This window comes from Vombatus ursinus, unplaced genomic scaffold (genome assembly GCF_900497805.2).
Source record: "Vombatus ursinus unplaced genomic scaffold, bare-nosed wombat genome assembly UNPS02014798.1, whole genome shotgun sequence".
In the NCBI taxonomy this organism is placed as follows: domain Eukaryota; kingdom Metazoa; phylum Chordata; class Mammalia; order Diprotodontia; family Vombatidae; genus Vombatus; species Vombatus ursinus.
This window is the reverse complement of record NW_020954576.1, coordinates 20,337,884-20,353,853: the sequence shown is the minus strand read 5'-3', so window position 1 is coordinate 20,353,853 and position 15,970 is coordinate 20,337,884. Positions and strand designations below refer to the sequence as shown.

At 37.6% G+C, this 15,970-nt stretch overlaps 1 protein-coding gene across 1 annotated transcript in view; it reads right to left on the bottom strand.

Moving 5' to 3' along the window:
- Nucleotides 1–13,960: 13,960 nt before the first annotated feature.
- LOC114050180 (uncharacterized protein C1orf100 homolog) overlaps nucleotides 13,961–15,970 on the bottom strand; it is a 29,864-nt gene continuing 27,854 nt past the window's right edge. The window contains exon 4 of the mRNA XM_027871810.1: nucleotides 13,961–14,031. Coding sequence (XP_027727611.1) covers nucleotides 13,961–14,031 — 71 coding nt within the window. The remainder of the gene's footprint in view (nucleotides 14,032–15,970) is intronic.

Sequence of the window (15,970 nt, the reverse complement as noted above, 5' to 3'; positions counted from 1 at the left end):
AATGTTACCTACCTGGCTGTTCCTGAGTCTGGCTATGAGGTGGATTTGATACTGTATGATTGGAAAACTGAATTATCTGAATCCAAACAAAGCTAAGGATGTTTTATCCTGTCATATTTGGGCCCTAAATCTTATCCCTGCTTTATCCTTTTATGGCAAATTTCTATAATCAGAGCAAGTGGTCAGTAAAAGATCAAAGCAAGTGTGTGAGATCTTGCTGTTTTGACCTGAATGTGTAGTCATTCAATACCCCGAACAACTGAAATTAAATCAGAAACATCTTCAGTTTGGTTTGGGGAGGATAATTTCAGTGATAATTGAAGTGAAAGTCAGCCTCTGGCAAATTCATTTGTATAACTGTTGATCCTATTCTATCAGCAAAGGTGTAGAAAAAGCAACAAGATCAGATAATCCTGCAGGTCAAATGTAAATGATTTTAATGGGGCTCTTATACTTTTACTTTTCCCTACATCTAGGCTCTGCAGTCTTTTCTGTTAGATTTGTGTCTTCCGGACTACGGACCATTCACCTACAGTTGGTAGCAAACAGTGGGTACCAGCCAATGTCCCCCCCATTGTCCCCTGGATACAGCCTGTGCTCGATTCTAGTCAGCTTCTTTGGGACGAGGCAGGGACAGCTCTACGCCCCTTGCTAGGAGGAAGCAGTTTCAGAAGCCAAGACCTTCATCCCTTACCCCAAAAGAATTTGGGTCCCATTTGTTTGAGGGAGGAATGATGGGGATGGGATATGAACTCCTGAAAGGAAAAGACCACGTCTTTGGGATCTGGACCCCAAAAAGGAAAAATCCTGGACTTTCCCACCTGGCCAAATCTCTGGAGGTCACCTGAGGCTATAATCCTTATCAACTGGCTTTTCATGGTGGCTAAGCCCAATCTCTCGATTCTGTTCTGTTACCTCCCAGTTGCCTCTGGTCACTTCCCACCCTTAATCCTATCTAGACTCCATTCTCCCTTGGCCTAGTTAGCCCCAGCTTACTGGCCACTCCTATCCAGATCCTCCTTAGACCCCTTCTCTAGTCACCCCAAACTACTTGACCACTCCTAGATCCCTCCCATAGTCTTTCTGTATATGAGGTCCATCTTGTCTCCATTAAGGTGCTCAGATTCTTAGAATGTAGCCAATTGCTCACTAATGTTCAGATTCCTTAAGAGTCTGGCCTGTATGGTTGATCTTTAATCAACCTTGTCTTAGGCTGAAAAAAAAAATTCCATTTTAGAGAAGAGGGAACTGGGGCTAAGAGAACAATTTATCCATGGTCACCTAGCCAGTAGTGTCAGAAAGATTTTAATAGTTTTGTTTGATTCCAGGTCAGCTTCTCTATTACTGCTTGAAAGCTCCCATAATATATACCTAGGTTACCAATTTTCAAAGAATTAGAATGTTAAAATGACACAATTGTACCAACTATAGTAATGTAAGCTTTGATTCCTTATGTACTTGAGTGCCGTGGTATCTTCAGCAAAAACGTCAGCTATGCAGAACTGTCTTAAATAAAATACTTGGTTCTTTGCTATAACATAGCAAAATAGATGGAAATGTTTATTAGTTAAGAAGGCACTGGAGGACCTTTGTTGTTGGGGTAGCTAGGTGGCACAGTGGATAGAGTGCCAGGCCCAAAGTCAGGAAGACCCATCTTCTTAAGTTCAAATCCATCCTCGGTAGCTACCAGTGTGACCTTAGGCAAGTCAGTTAACCCTGTCTGCTTCATTTCCTTATCTGTAAAATGAGCTGGAGAAGGAAAGGACAAACTACTCCAGTATCTTTGCCAAGAAAATCCCACATGGGGTCACAAAGGGTTGGACATGACTGAAAATGATTGAACAACAACAGAAATAGTACATGTGATGAATAGGTCAGTTGTGCCTCAGTTGTTGGTTCTGATCTAGAGAGACAACGAGAAGAGGCCCCTAACAGGTTGGGATTACTTGTTATGGAGAATTTAGGAGAAGATATGGATGAAAGTCACACAGGATACGCAGGCATGGATGGACCTTCAGCGTGTCTCACTGGTGAGAATTAACTATGTTGATGAAATCACAGATCTTTTAAAGTAATTTTAGTTTTCTTTCTTTCACAGTTCTTTTGAAATGGAGAGTTGCAAGAGTTTCTAAGAGATTAAGCAATTAAAAAATGTTTAAACTTGTAAACAGAATGTATACAGTATGTATACATTATAATGTATAAAGTAAATCACATAATGTTGATCTTATGTCTATTCATTTAAGACTTTATCTCAAGCCGTTTTCATTTTACAGGTTAGAATATTACCCAAGTCAATGAATGTCTTAAGGATGAATAGGAAGTATCAAAGTTTCTATTATAGTTATGTACTGTATACAGAAGCTTGCCTACTCTATATTATTTATAATGAATCTTCTAAGAAAACAGATACTTGTTATTGGCATTACTCCTCCCATCTTTTAGTCCATAAAATTGTGAAGACAGAAGGAAACCAATGTGGATGCCCAGGGAACTTGCCGACCACAGATTCTTTAAAGCTAGCATGGAAGAGGGAAGTAAGAGCAGTTAATAAAAGATGGCTGAGAATGTTGGTGTGGTCCTCTAAAAATGTCTCCCCCCAATATCTTCCCACCTTTCTAAATTCCCTGTTACTATCAAGAGCGCCAACCATCTTCTGTTACCCAGGCTTGTAACCTCGATGTTGTCCTTGCCTCATCACTCAATACACATCCAATCTATTGCTGAATTTTGTTGTCCTTACCTTGATAACTTTCGTGTATACCCCTTTCTCTCCATTCATAAAACAATAGTTCAGGCCCTCATCACTTCTCACCTGGACTACTGCAAGAGGCTAACTGGTATCTCTGCCTCTTCTCTCTCTCCACTCATTCCATTTTCCACTCAACTGCCAAGATGATTTTCTTAAAGCATAAGCTTGACCAAGTCACTCCCCTGCCCCCAGCTCAGTGAGCTCCAGTGACTCCCTTTTACTCCAAGATCAGATACAAAATTTAAAACTCGATAACCTGAAGCCATCTTACCTTTCCAGCCTTACACTTTACTCCTTCCACATATTCTTTAACTACACTGGTTCCTTGAATATGACACTCTGTCTCTCCACTCTGCCTTTGCATTGGCATCTCCTGTCCTCCAGTTCCTGGAATCTTCAGTCTCTCATTTTTACCTCTTAGCTTCCCTGGCTTCCTTGAGCTTTCAGGTCCCACCTACTGCATGAGGCCTTTCCTGATCTCCTCAGCTGTTAGTGCCTTCCCCTCTCACATTATCTTCATCTCTGTGTATATCTTGTAGGTACCTAGTTATTTTCATTTTCCCTCTATTAGAATGTCTGCTTGTTGAGGGCAGAAATAGTCTTTTGCCTTTCTTTGTATCCCTGGCACTCAACACATTTCCTGGCTCATAGTAAGCACTTAATTAATGCTTAATGACTGACCAAAACTCGGAATGAACTGAAATTGGCAAGAAAAGCTAAGGATAACAAAAAGGAATTTTTAGGCATTTAGAGAGAAAGGATAATTAAAAATAGTACTGCTTGGGGTAGATAGGATGATATTGGAAACCAGGAGAAAGGCAAGTGACCCAGTTCTTAATTTGCTATGCTAGTTTTCTTTGCACTGGAGATGACAGGACAAAAGTTGCTAACAGAGTTAATACCCAAGTTAAAGATTGTAGGAGTATCTATTTGCTCTTGGATTTGTCTGGGGTAAGAATCAGATCCAGAGACATTAAACCATGTGCCCCAAGGTCACACAACTGCTCATTGGAAACCTTGAGGACTGGAAGGAACCCAGTCCTGTCTTCCCATCTTGACTTGCAGTTCCACACTCTTTTGACTATACCCCACAGATTCATCCCCTGTTGATTACCTTTACAAAACAAAACAAGCAAGTCAGAAAACAAAGTTCAATGTCAAAAGTCTTTTCCTCAAACATGGCTATGAAAATCCCTTTTCACCCCCATGCTTCAAGTGAAAGTATTCCTTTACCTTGTAATTTGCGATGCTAAAAATAAGGATTATGACATTATATTAAAATCATTTTATAGGCTCTTACTATTTTGTCTAGACATATCATAGCGATAAAGACTGATACATATATATGTGTGTATATATGTATATATACATATATGCACACATATACATATATATATAATTTCATTGGTAGAGGGAATACCCAGGTGAAGAAAACCTCAATTAGGCTGGAAGAATGCTCATTTCATTAATACAAATTAGAAGCCATGATGGGAAACTGAGGGAATTGTCAGGTATGACTGCTAAGCTATTATCTGTGCTCTTTGGAAGAGCATGAAAAGTAGTACTGTAGGTCTGGAGAAGGGTAAATGTCCTGGTTTTCAGAAAAGGGAAGAGTGTAAATTATAAACTACTGAGACTGATTTCAGTTCCTGAGAAAACTTTTATCCGTGACTTGGATAAGAACAAAATGTGGCATGTTGCAAGATGGTCCCTGCCCTCCAAGAGCTCACAGTCTAAGGACCTCAGTTCATTTCTTATTTCCTAGCTTTTCATCTACCTCCCATACTTGGAATTCATGCCCTTCTTACTTTCAGAACTTCTCAGAATCCCTGTTTTCTTTTAATATGCAGCCACTAAATTTGCAGAGAACTAGGTGATGGCAATGAGAAGGATCCAAACAGATACTTGAAAGGCTAGAGTTTTGAGCTGAATCTAATAAAAGTTAATAGGGATAAATATAAAATCTTATGCCTGGGTTCAAACAATTAATTTCTTAAGAATACAAGGGGAGAGGCTTGGTTAGATGGCAGTTTGAAAAAGTTCTGGGAGTTTTAGTAGATTACAAGCTCAACATGAGTCAGCAATATTATCACAGGATTCTCCCCACACCCCCAACCCCCAAACAAAACAAAACTAATTTGATATGGGCCTGCATTAAGGCACAGTTCCTGGAATAAAGACATAGATAGTCCCTCTGTATCCTTATAGAAAGGCATTGATGTGCTGGATAGTGTCCAGACAAGGGCAACTAGAATGGTGAAGGTCTTTGAATCCATGCCGTACAAGGAATTAGGGATGCTAAGCTTAGAGAAGACTTGAGAATTTTGTGATCACTATCTTCAAGCTGTCATATGAAAATGGAATTAGACTTGTTCTGTTTGGTCCCAGAAGGCAGAACAAAGCACAATAGATAAAAGTTGCCAAGAGGCCAATTTAAGCTTGATATCAGGAAAAACAGAACAAGCAAAAATCACCCATGGATCCCCCACCTCCATAAAGGGGTAGTTTGGGGGTATCTTTTCATACCTCCTCATCTGAGTACATTTGACCTTTATAGTTTTGTTACATTTACTTTTAATGTTTTGGTGTTGCTCTTTGGGTACTCTTTTCTTGGCTCTGCTTACTTCACTCTGCTTATACTTCATATAGATCTTTCCATGCTTTTCTGTATTCATCACACACATCATGTCTTAGAGCAATATTCATCACACACATCATTTCTTAGAGTAATATTCCATTATAATTCATATATCACAGTTTGTTTAGTCATTCCCCAATTGATGGTCATCTACTTTGTTTTCAATTCTTAGCTGTCGCAAAAAGTGATAAATATTTTGGAGTCTGTAGGGACTATTTTCGTATTGATGAATTCTTTGGAATATAAGCCCAGTAATGGATTCTCTGGTTCAAAGAGTAGGGACATTTTGTTATTTTATTGCAGAATTCCAAAATGGTTTCCGAAATAGCTGTGCCATTTCACAGCTCCACTGACAATGTATTAGTACGCCTATCTTTCTACAATTCCAACACTATTGCCATTTTTTGTCTTTTTTGGGGGGGGGGCTAATTTAAAGGGTGTGAGATGAAATCTAAGGGTTGTTTTGATTTGCAATTCTTGTATTATTAGTGATTTGGAGCATTTTTCATGTGTATTTTGGATATTTTGCATTTCTTCTTTTGAGAACTGGTTGTTCCTATCTTTTGGGCCATCTATTGTGGAATGGCTGTTAGTCATCTGTGTATATGTCTGTGCATGTGTACATATACACGCACATAAATTATTTATATATCTTGATAACAAACCTTTTTCAGAAAAATGATATAAAAATTCTTTCCCATTCGACCACTTTCCTTCTTATCGTAGATATATTAATGTTGTTTGTGCAGAAGCTTTTAAATACAATATTCTGTTCCTTCAATTATTTTAATCTTTTTTTTAAAGTGGTCTTGTTCCCACCTACTCTGACCCCAGATTTCCTCTTATCATTTGTTACTCCTTTCCCTTTAGGGTTTTATTAGTTCCTTTTTCTTTCCTGCTTTTATTTGGTTTCTTCCCCCTCTTCTTCTTCTTTAGTCAAGTAGATTCTACCTTCCTCTCCTTCCTTTTACCTAGTCCTGTTATTTTTTTAATTTAATTTTTTGGTTCCCTTTACAAAAGTGTTTCTCTCAATCTTTTCATTATCCATCTTCTCTTTCTGTTTACTCTACATCCTCAGTCTCTGATTCAGGACCCCTATAATTATCTGGTCTCTCTCTCTTCTCTGTATTCTTCATGCAATCACAAATTCCAAGGTATCTACTCTAGGCTTTCCATTCTAGATGCTTTCTGCCACTGCCTTGTTGGGCTTACCCCATGTTTCCTCTTTTCCATTGTGCCTCACTCCCAGAGCAATGCCAATTATTGCAGGTATCAGACAGGACACTGTCCCATGTTAGGGCCCCTCCCATACCACTGATCTATATCCTCTCTTGTTGACCTTTCCCCCCTTGCACTTACCTGAATATCTCCACTTTTCCAGGTGCCAGTTGCCCCAAGAGGTTCCAACTTGTTCCCTCTCCAAACAAGTTTTTAAGCACCAAATCCTTCAGATCTCATCCAATGTAAGGTCCTCATATCTCCCTTCACCCATAAGAGCATTCATCAATGGAACCTCCTACCTCCAAAGTAAGGCTCCTTCCTTCTGCCCCCCTTTTATTAGTCTCCCCTGCCCTTTCTTACCTTCCTTGAAGTCTCTTCTTTTTCTGAGACCATAAAGGTCAGCTTACCCTCATTGCTAACCCTTGATTTGACTGTGACATACTACTCATTCTTCTCTGTCTCCTTGTTCCTCTTCCTCCTTTTCATGTACTCTCTCATGTTGTAATGTAGTCCCACAAAAGAAGCATTCACCTCTAGACAGAGTATGACCATTTCTGTCCATAATGGCCCCATCTGCCTCTTCACTGTTACTTCTTCCAGATTTCTACCTTTATCCTTGTGTACATTTATTTTTTCTTGATTTCATGTTCATTTATTTATTTATATACCTTTTATTTTAAACTTAAATGCAAAAAGAAAAAAGAAGAAAAAAAAAACCGTTGCCATGTATGCAGCAGACCATAAGAGAGGATTCAGTATAAAACAATAAATTTTCATTTCAAGAAAAACTATTTAATAAATACTACACATTGTTTTCAGAGCTGCCCAGCTTTTCTTTGCTTCCTTGTTGGTTTTCTTTTGTTTTCTGCTCTGCATGTTTTACTTTATTTTTCCCCCCTCCCTCCCTCTACCACCCTAAAGAATGTTACAATTAAGTGTGGATATATATATATATATACACACATAGATATTTATAAATATACACATAATGTACACACACACACACACACACACACACATATATGTATATATATATGACCATATTATGCTTATTTCCACCTGTCATTTGTTTCTCTGAAGGTGGATAGCATCTTCCTTCATAGTTCCAAGTCTTTCCATGTTTTTCTAAATCAACCAGTTCATCATTTCCTATACCACAACAATATTCCAACCAATCACATCCTATCTGAGAGATTTTCTGCATTCCTTCTATTCTTGGCTACATAGGTTTTATTTATTCAACAAAATTTTAATTTAAAATAATCAAAATTATTTGTTTTGTACTTCAACAATGCTCTTTCTTATAATATAGCTTAAGATGTGGTGCTTTCTTTACATCTTTTTTCCTGCTTTCTTTGATGTTCCTGACCTTTTGCTGTTTCAAATTTATTATTTTTTCTAACTCAGTAAAATAATTTTTTAGAAATTTAATTGGGATGACATTGAATAAATAGATTATTTTAGGTAAAATTGTCATTTTAAAAATTATATTGGCTTTACCTAGCCATGAATAATAAATATTACTTCAGTTATTTAGATCTGACTTTATTTGTATAAAAAGTGTTTTGTGTTTATGTTCATATAGTTCCCTGAGTCTGTTTTGGCAGGTGTACACTTAGGTATTTTATACTGGCTAGGTATTTTAAATGGTATACAATAACGTTGATTAATATTGCTGACATAGTGTAGTTCCTTTATTTTTCACTTTTGGTTAAATCTATTTTAACTTTAACTTTGTCTGAGATCATGATTACTATCTCTGCTTTTTTTACATAATAAATTCTACTCTTGCCCTTTATATTATCTTTGTGTTTATCTTTCATTTTTATAATGTTTCCTGAAAGCAACATATTGTTGAATTCAAATTTTTAATCTGCTATCCATGTCCATTTTATGGGTAAATTCATCCCATTTACAGTCTAAGTTACAGTTACCTACGTATTTTCCTCACTATCCTTCTCACTTTATTTACCCTATCTCTCCTCACTCCTCTGCTTTACTTTACCCACTACCTTGCCCTCCTATTCCTTAACCTACCCCATCCCCCTTATCCTGTCCTCCAACTTGTCTATACCTTTGCCCTCTTATTTCTTTCTGAATTTAGAAGACACACACACACACACACACACACACATTTCCCTCTTTAATCCATTTCTAGCACTACTCACCTACCTCCTACTAGCTTTTTCTGTATCAGTTTTTCCTTTTATGTCTCATTTGTATGATAATTACTCCTTTTTATCTTTCCCTACAGTTTTTATTCTCTTTAGAATCACCCCATCATATTTGGCTTAACCCAAGCCTTTCTTTCAAACTACCTAAATAATGATGAGAATCATAAGAGTACTGCTAATATTTTCACATATACGAAGTAAACAGTTTGACCTTATTGAGTTCCTTATAATTCATCTTTAATGTTTACCTTCTATATCTCCTGGATGTTATGTTGAATTTTCCCTTAAGTTTTGGGGTTTTTGTCACAAAAACCTGCAAGTCTTTCGGTTCATTAAATGCCTCCCCCCCTCAGGATTATACTTAACTTTGTGTGAGTTACCCTTGGTCATAACCCAAGCTCTTTTGCTCTGCAGAGTATAGTATTCTAAGACCTATGGTCCTTCAATGTAGTAACCACTAGATCTTGTATAATCTATATTATAGCTCTATGACATTTAAATTGTTTTTTTTTTCTTCTTGTTGCTTCCAATATTTTCTCTTTAACTTGGGAGCTGTGAAGCTTGGCTATAATATTCCTAAAAATTTTTCTCCTGGGATCGCTTTCAGGTGATAATCAGTAGATTTTTTCTATTTCTACTTTGTCGCCTTCTAGAACTTAAGGGTAATTTTCCTTGATAATTTCTTATAGTATTGTATCAAGATTCTTTTTTTTAATCATAATTTTCAAGTAGTCTAACTATTCTTATATTATTTCTCCTTGATCTGTTTTCCAGATCACTTGTTCTTCTGATGAGATGTTTCACTTTCTCTTCTGTTTTTTCATTCTTTTGATTTTGTTTTATGAGTTCTTGGTGTCTTAGAACATTATTAGCTTCCCCTTGCCCAATTCTAGTTTTCGAGGAATTATTTTTTTCCTTAAGTTTTTGATTCTCTGTTTCCAGTTGGTTCACTTTCTTTTCGTAATTTTTTTGATTTCTTGGACTTCTCTTATTTTTTTCCCCTAATTTTTCCTCAGTCTCTCTTATTTGATTTTTAAAGTCCTTTTTAAGTTCTTCCAAGAACTCTTTTTGTGCTTGGGACCATTTGACATTTCTCATTGAAAAAGGAGTGGCTTTTTTTAGCTCCTGTGTCTTCCTCTGAATATGAACCCAGATCTTCTCTATCCCCATAGTAACTATGGTTGGGTTCTTTCTCCTTTGCTCACTCATTTTTATTTATTTATTTTTTTGTTTTATTTTGTTTTTAGCAGCTATTAGTGTAATCAAGTTGTAGTCCCAAGGTATGGGGAATGTGCACCAAGTCTCATGTCCTTCTTATTGTTATTTTCTGAGGTCTGTCTTGGGAGCCCAACCTTGGGCTCTCATCTCCACTCATAAGCCTCAGCCAGGGCCCCCAGCCACACTATTCGCAAATGATCTAGCTCCCTATAGTCCTTCTGGTGGCTGCAAACTACAATTGTCCTCTCTGCCCTGGAAGTGAAACTGGGGCTTCTTCTCTCCTGCAGGTGTCCACAGCCAGCAGGATCCCTGCCCCTTCCTACTGCGCTCAGCAGGTGTGTGCTAGCTCCTTCTCCCTGCAGCCACAGCCAGGGAGGCTGGGATCAGCACAGCTGTGCTTGGCATCCCTCCATAATGGAAGGTCCTTCAGTCTTCTTCTACTCAGCCATCAGACCCCCACACTGTTGGCAAAATGAAAATTTCTAAGGCTGAGGCTTAGACCCAACTCTCAACCCAGCTTCCCCAAGGTCTTGTTGTTTGTTGATTCTATAGTCAGCCTAGAGCTATTGCACTTCACTCAGGCCAAACCACCAGAGGTCTGGTCCTTCCTGGGGTCTTCTCAAATTGTCTTAGACATAGGCTCCCAAAGTGGGCAACACCTCCCCTCGGGGTCACTAGAATGATTCTCGGGGGCAGTAGTAAAGCCTTGGGTACAATTGGAGGGGCATTGAATAAAAGTAAGGTGGTGTTGAAATCATAAGGAAAGAAGGGAAGATAAGAAAATTTTAAAAAATCTTTATACATATTTCATCTGTTATGTAACAGTTAAAGTTGTATTGGTTACATTATTTTCCAAATAAACATACACAATGTAAGTGTGGTCAAGTCCACCGACAGGTCTCAACAAGCAAGTGTTGGCAGGTAAGCTTGTTGTGCATTATTGAGAAGTCCAGCATGCATCAGCAGGAATATGTGTGTGTAATGACTTCTTTACAATATGAAATTATATGGATAATACATGATGCAATATTGCATCATCAAAATTTCAATGCAGAAAAAAACCCACAAATTTACAATAAATTATTAAATTTAAGGTGTGTTATTTAAAAAATATTTTATATTTTTTTGAAATAAAACAAATTTCAAAAAAAATGTTAAGGGGTTAAAGGAAGTAGATTTCCAGGGGGGCACTGAGTAATTTTTTTTTGAGAAGGGGGTGGTAGGCCAAATACGTTTGGGAACCTCTGTCTTAGGAGATCAACTGCTTTACCCCATGTTTATTTCTGCTGCTCTGAGGCGATGTTCTGTCTTTTGTTGTGGAGGAAATTTGGAGAGCCGAAAGTTTTCTGACCTACTCCGCCATCTTCCCCTTGTGTACATTTAGAAAGAAGTCTCACCCTCGTCTCTGTTGTCACTTTGTTGCTCTTGCTATCCTTGCCTCCTTCATTTATTGATTCCTCCTGCATTTCTGTTTTTTGGGGTGTTTGGGAAGCAAATTATCTCTTTAGTTCTATTTTTCTTTCTAAAAATATTTCAGATTCTTTATTATTGAATATCCATCTTTGTCGATATGGTTAGCTCAGATTTGCTGCATAGTTCACCCTGGTGTACATCCTGAGTTCCAGTGCTCTTCAGAACACATTATTCTTTTTCCTCCTTTTTCTAGTGAGTGCAGAATTAGTGGAATGTCCTTTCCTTTGTATTTGAAGGTCTTTTTCCCTAATGGCTTGTGGAACTTGTTTCTGAATTGAATTGTTAAATTTAACCACCATTTGTCTTGGAGTTTGTAGCTTTGGGTAATTTTTTTCTGGAGGTGATCTGTGAATTCTTTTAATTAGTATTTCATTTTCTAAAAGTTCTAGTCAGTTATCTTTTATTATTTCCTTCATTCTGGTGTTTGTCTTAGTGAGTTTTTTTCTGGAAGACCCATGATCCTTAGGTTGTTTTTACACATCCTATCTTCAAAAATCCTATCTGCATAGTAACCCTATTTTCTTTCATTGTTATTGTGTTTTGCTTCTTTTCTTCAAGGCTGTCCTTCATTTCTTTCTATTTGCATTTCCCATCTATTGTTCTCTCATTTGTTCCTTTGCTGAGGCTTACCATTGCAGATTCAGGTTTTTCTATTCTGCTCGTGATTTTTGCTGTGTAGAACAAATTCTGTTTTCATAAATCTCATTTCTCTTTTAAAGCACTCAAAAATAGTGTGATGTGGGTCCATGTTCTCCTTAAATTCTACCAAGTCCTTTGTCTCATCGTGTTCAATCATTTTCCCTAATCTTGTAGTATTCATTTATAGATGCCTGAATTTATCTACTGGGTTGGAGGTCACATTTCCTTCTGTTGTTACTGTTTTTCCTGTTTATCTGTTTATGTTCAACGTCTTTGAGTTTTCTTTTTCCTGGAATCTTTAGTACTTTCAATTCCCTCACCTCCCACTGCACCCCCCTCATTTTCCTTATCACTCATTTTCTTACTTCCTCTTTTATTGTAGTTTCCTTAGAGGCTGGAACATGGCTCACCAGCCTAGATATCTGCCTCAACTGATTTTCAGGTGGTCAGAATCAACTGCAGCTGGATGCTGTGCTCTTTCTCTTAGGCTTGGTGGAGTGCTGCATGGTCTCCTATATGACAATGCCCTGTCCTGGTGGCTGGCCCCACTCTCTCTGTTCCTTAATTCTTTAACTTATCACAAACAGTTCAGAGCCCATTTTCTGGAACATCACCTTTCAGAGTTTTGTACAACTGGTGCATCTGGGTTGCAGCGCCTGACCAGGTTTTTTGTTCCTAAAAGGCTGTGACCATGCTAGCTGTTGAAGCCCAAAAAAACTTCTGCAGAAGAGGACCTGAGTTCAAATGTGGCTTCAGACACTTGACGCTCACTAGCTGTGTGATTCTGGGCAAGTCACTTAACCCTATTGCCTAGCAAAAAAAACAACAACAAAAAAAAACTTCTGCAGCCTGGAGCCAGGGTCTCCATGACAGTGGAAAGAGGGGAGGGGGACTGGGGTATTGAAGTAGGTTTTGATGTCATATCTGTTAGTGTAACCTTTCTGCCAGGAGCATGGGAGGTAGGGTAGGAGTGTTGGTCAGTGAGCATCAGTTTGAGGGTTTGGGGCTTGGTTTTTTTTTTTTTAACTCTTGGTTTTCTGGGTGCCCTGGACCATGGAGACAGCTGAAATTGCTTTATCTTTGATACGTAATTTCTGTTTTGGAGAGGTTTGAGAGGTCATGAAGATCAGAGAAAATCTCTAGTTTACCATCTTGTTGCTTACAAGAAGGTGTAATTTAGTTATAATCCAGAAGGCTCATTTAGTTATAATGGAAATTATCACTATAAAACCTACTTGAAAAACATAGATTAGAATACTTCACAGCTGTACATTGAGTTTCCTTCCCTAGCAGATAGATATTTCAGTAAATGAGTGGGAGGGTTAACCCAAAGAGTCTTCTGTCATCTCCAATACCATCCATCTGTAATGTGTGCCTGTACTTTACCTTAATTCAACCTATTGCTCAAAATGTCTTGCTTTCCAAAATGGTGCACATTGATCCATTAGCCCACAACCACACAAGTATCCCTTGAATTGCTTCCAATCCATCCGTTTGGCTACCTTCATAACCAGTAGCAGAATGCCTGCCAGCAGTGTGTGTGGTCTGACTGTAAGATAGAGGAGAACTACCCGTGGGATAGAACCCCTGATCTCAGCCTCACGGCTTCAGGATGGAGTCTAATTAGCTGGTGAGAGACAATCATTTGTATGATTTAAATGTTTTAGGATTTGTTTTAATATTTAATTTAAATGTTTTAGGATTCAGTACTCCTGTTTATACCTTTAGACATGGTTTTGCTACTATTGTCTTTAATCAGAAACTGAGAATACTAAATATTATTCTGCCTGCATGGGGAGTTATTATTGGGGTTCAGATCCGCTTCTTTCAAAAGCTTTCTTCTCATCAGAAGAGCTTTGGTAGGGAGTTAAGTGGTCTCGAATCAAGTACTGGTGTGGCTAAAATCTGATCTGACTCTGTAATTAAAAAAAAAAAGGAATTAAACTTAATTTTATGAATTGTGGTTATAATTAATTTGCAAGTGTTAAATATTACTTAAAAATGAATATATTTTAAATAATAACACTATGTTATTTCAAGAACATCTGCACAAAGACAAGTACCTTTTTAGCCTGTTAATAAATGCTTTGAGTTAGTTCTTTTGACACCCAAATTTGCACTAAAATGAATACCTAGATTTTAACATTTGCATTGTTAGATAAATTTAGGAGACTAGCAAGGTTATGTAGAAGGGACAGACAAAGCCTCTAATTTCATTGATATATGGGGAATTTCTGTAAAGAAACAACTCTTTCTAAAAATGCATTGTAATCTTAGGGACTCAGGCCCTAAAAGATTAACTAACTTGCCAGAGTCTTATAGCCAGTTTACTAGAGGGATTTGACAATCCCTCTGGTCTTCTTGACTCTGAAACTAGTTTTCTCACTACACCCTGGTGCCTCTTTGACTCTATTTGGCATTTATACTAACCAGGTCAGTAATTCATTTGAGCCCCCAAAGCAAATTGTTGACAAGTAAGTTCCTTGGCCATCTAGGTATTGCAGTGGATAGAATGCTTGGCCTGGCGTCAGGAAACCTGAGTGCAAATCCAGCCTCGAACACTTATTCTTTATGTGACCCTGGCAAGTCACTTAACCTCTCTTTGCCTCAGTTTCCTCATCAGTAAAATAGGGATAACAGCCTCTACCTCTCAGGTTTATCGTGAGGATCAAGTGAGCTAATATTTGTAAAAAGTGCTTAGCACAAGAATTGGGAATCAAGGGGATGCCATCAATTGGGGAATGGCTGAACAAGTTGTGGTATGTGATTATGATGGAATATTATTGTGCTATAAGAAATGACAAACAGGGTGATTTCGGAAAAACCTGGAAAGACTTATATGAATTGATGCAAATGAAGGGAGCAGAACCAGGAAAAAGTACACAGCAACAGCAATATTGTACAATGAAGATCTGTGAATGATTTAGCTGTCCTCAGCAATACAGTGATCCATGATGATCCCAAAGGACACATGACAAAACCTGTTATCTACCTCTAGAGAAAGAACTGATGTTGTCTGAATACAGACTGAAGGAGACTGTTTTTCACTTTTTTCTTTCTTTTTGTTTGAGTCTTGTACAAAATGAATAATATGGACAGTTTTACATGATTACACACATATAACCTATATTTAAATTGCTTACTGCCTCAGGGAAGGGGGAGCAGAGGGGAGGGGGAAAGGATAGAATTTTAACTCAAAACTTAAAAAAAAACCCAAATGTTAAAAAACTGTTTTAACATGTAATTAGAGAAAAAGTAATGTCATTTTAAAAAAGAAAACTAACCTCCACACCATTCCATTTTTTCCTTTAACTTATATTTCATCATTCTGTTTTCATTCGATCTCTGTTTTACTATACCCTAAGATACTAGCATAGAGAGTTCAGTTGAAAAAAGATCTTATCATGAACTAATGAAAAAAAAAGTGCTTAGCACAGTGCCTAGCTCATAGTAGATGACATATAAATGTTAGCAATTATTATTTTAGTGTGAAGTGGTCTTGTATTTATACTACTTGAAGTTGTAATTGTGTAAAATAAGGTAATTGGTTCCAGCCCAATGGAAATATGCAGCACAATTCAAATAATGGGATTACTTCATAAGCTTCATTATTTTCACTAATCTGGACCTAGAGTGTTGCTGTGAAATCCATAAACCAAAGTTGCATTTATTTATTTAGATTGCCATGATGGGCCTCTGTCACAATTTTGATTAACTTCAATATGAACATGATGGCAACAAGGGCTGCAGTCATGAACACTAAAAACGGATGATTATTGGGTAGGTTTTGACATGCTTTGAGCTATGCGAACTGAGGCCAACCTTATTTTTCTAAAATATGACCTGAGCTCTGGG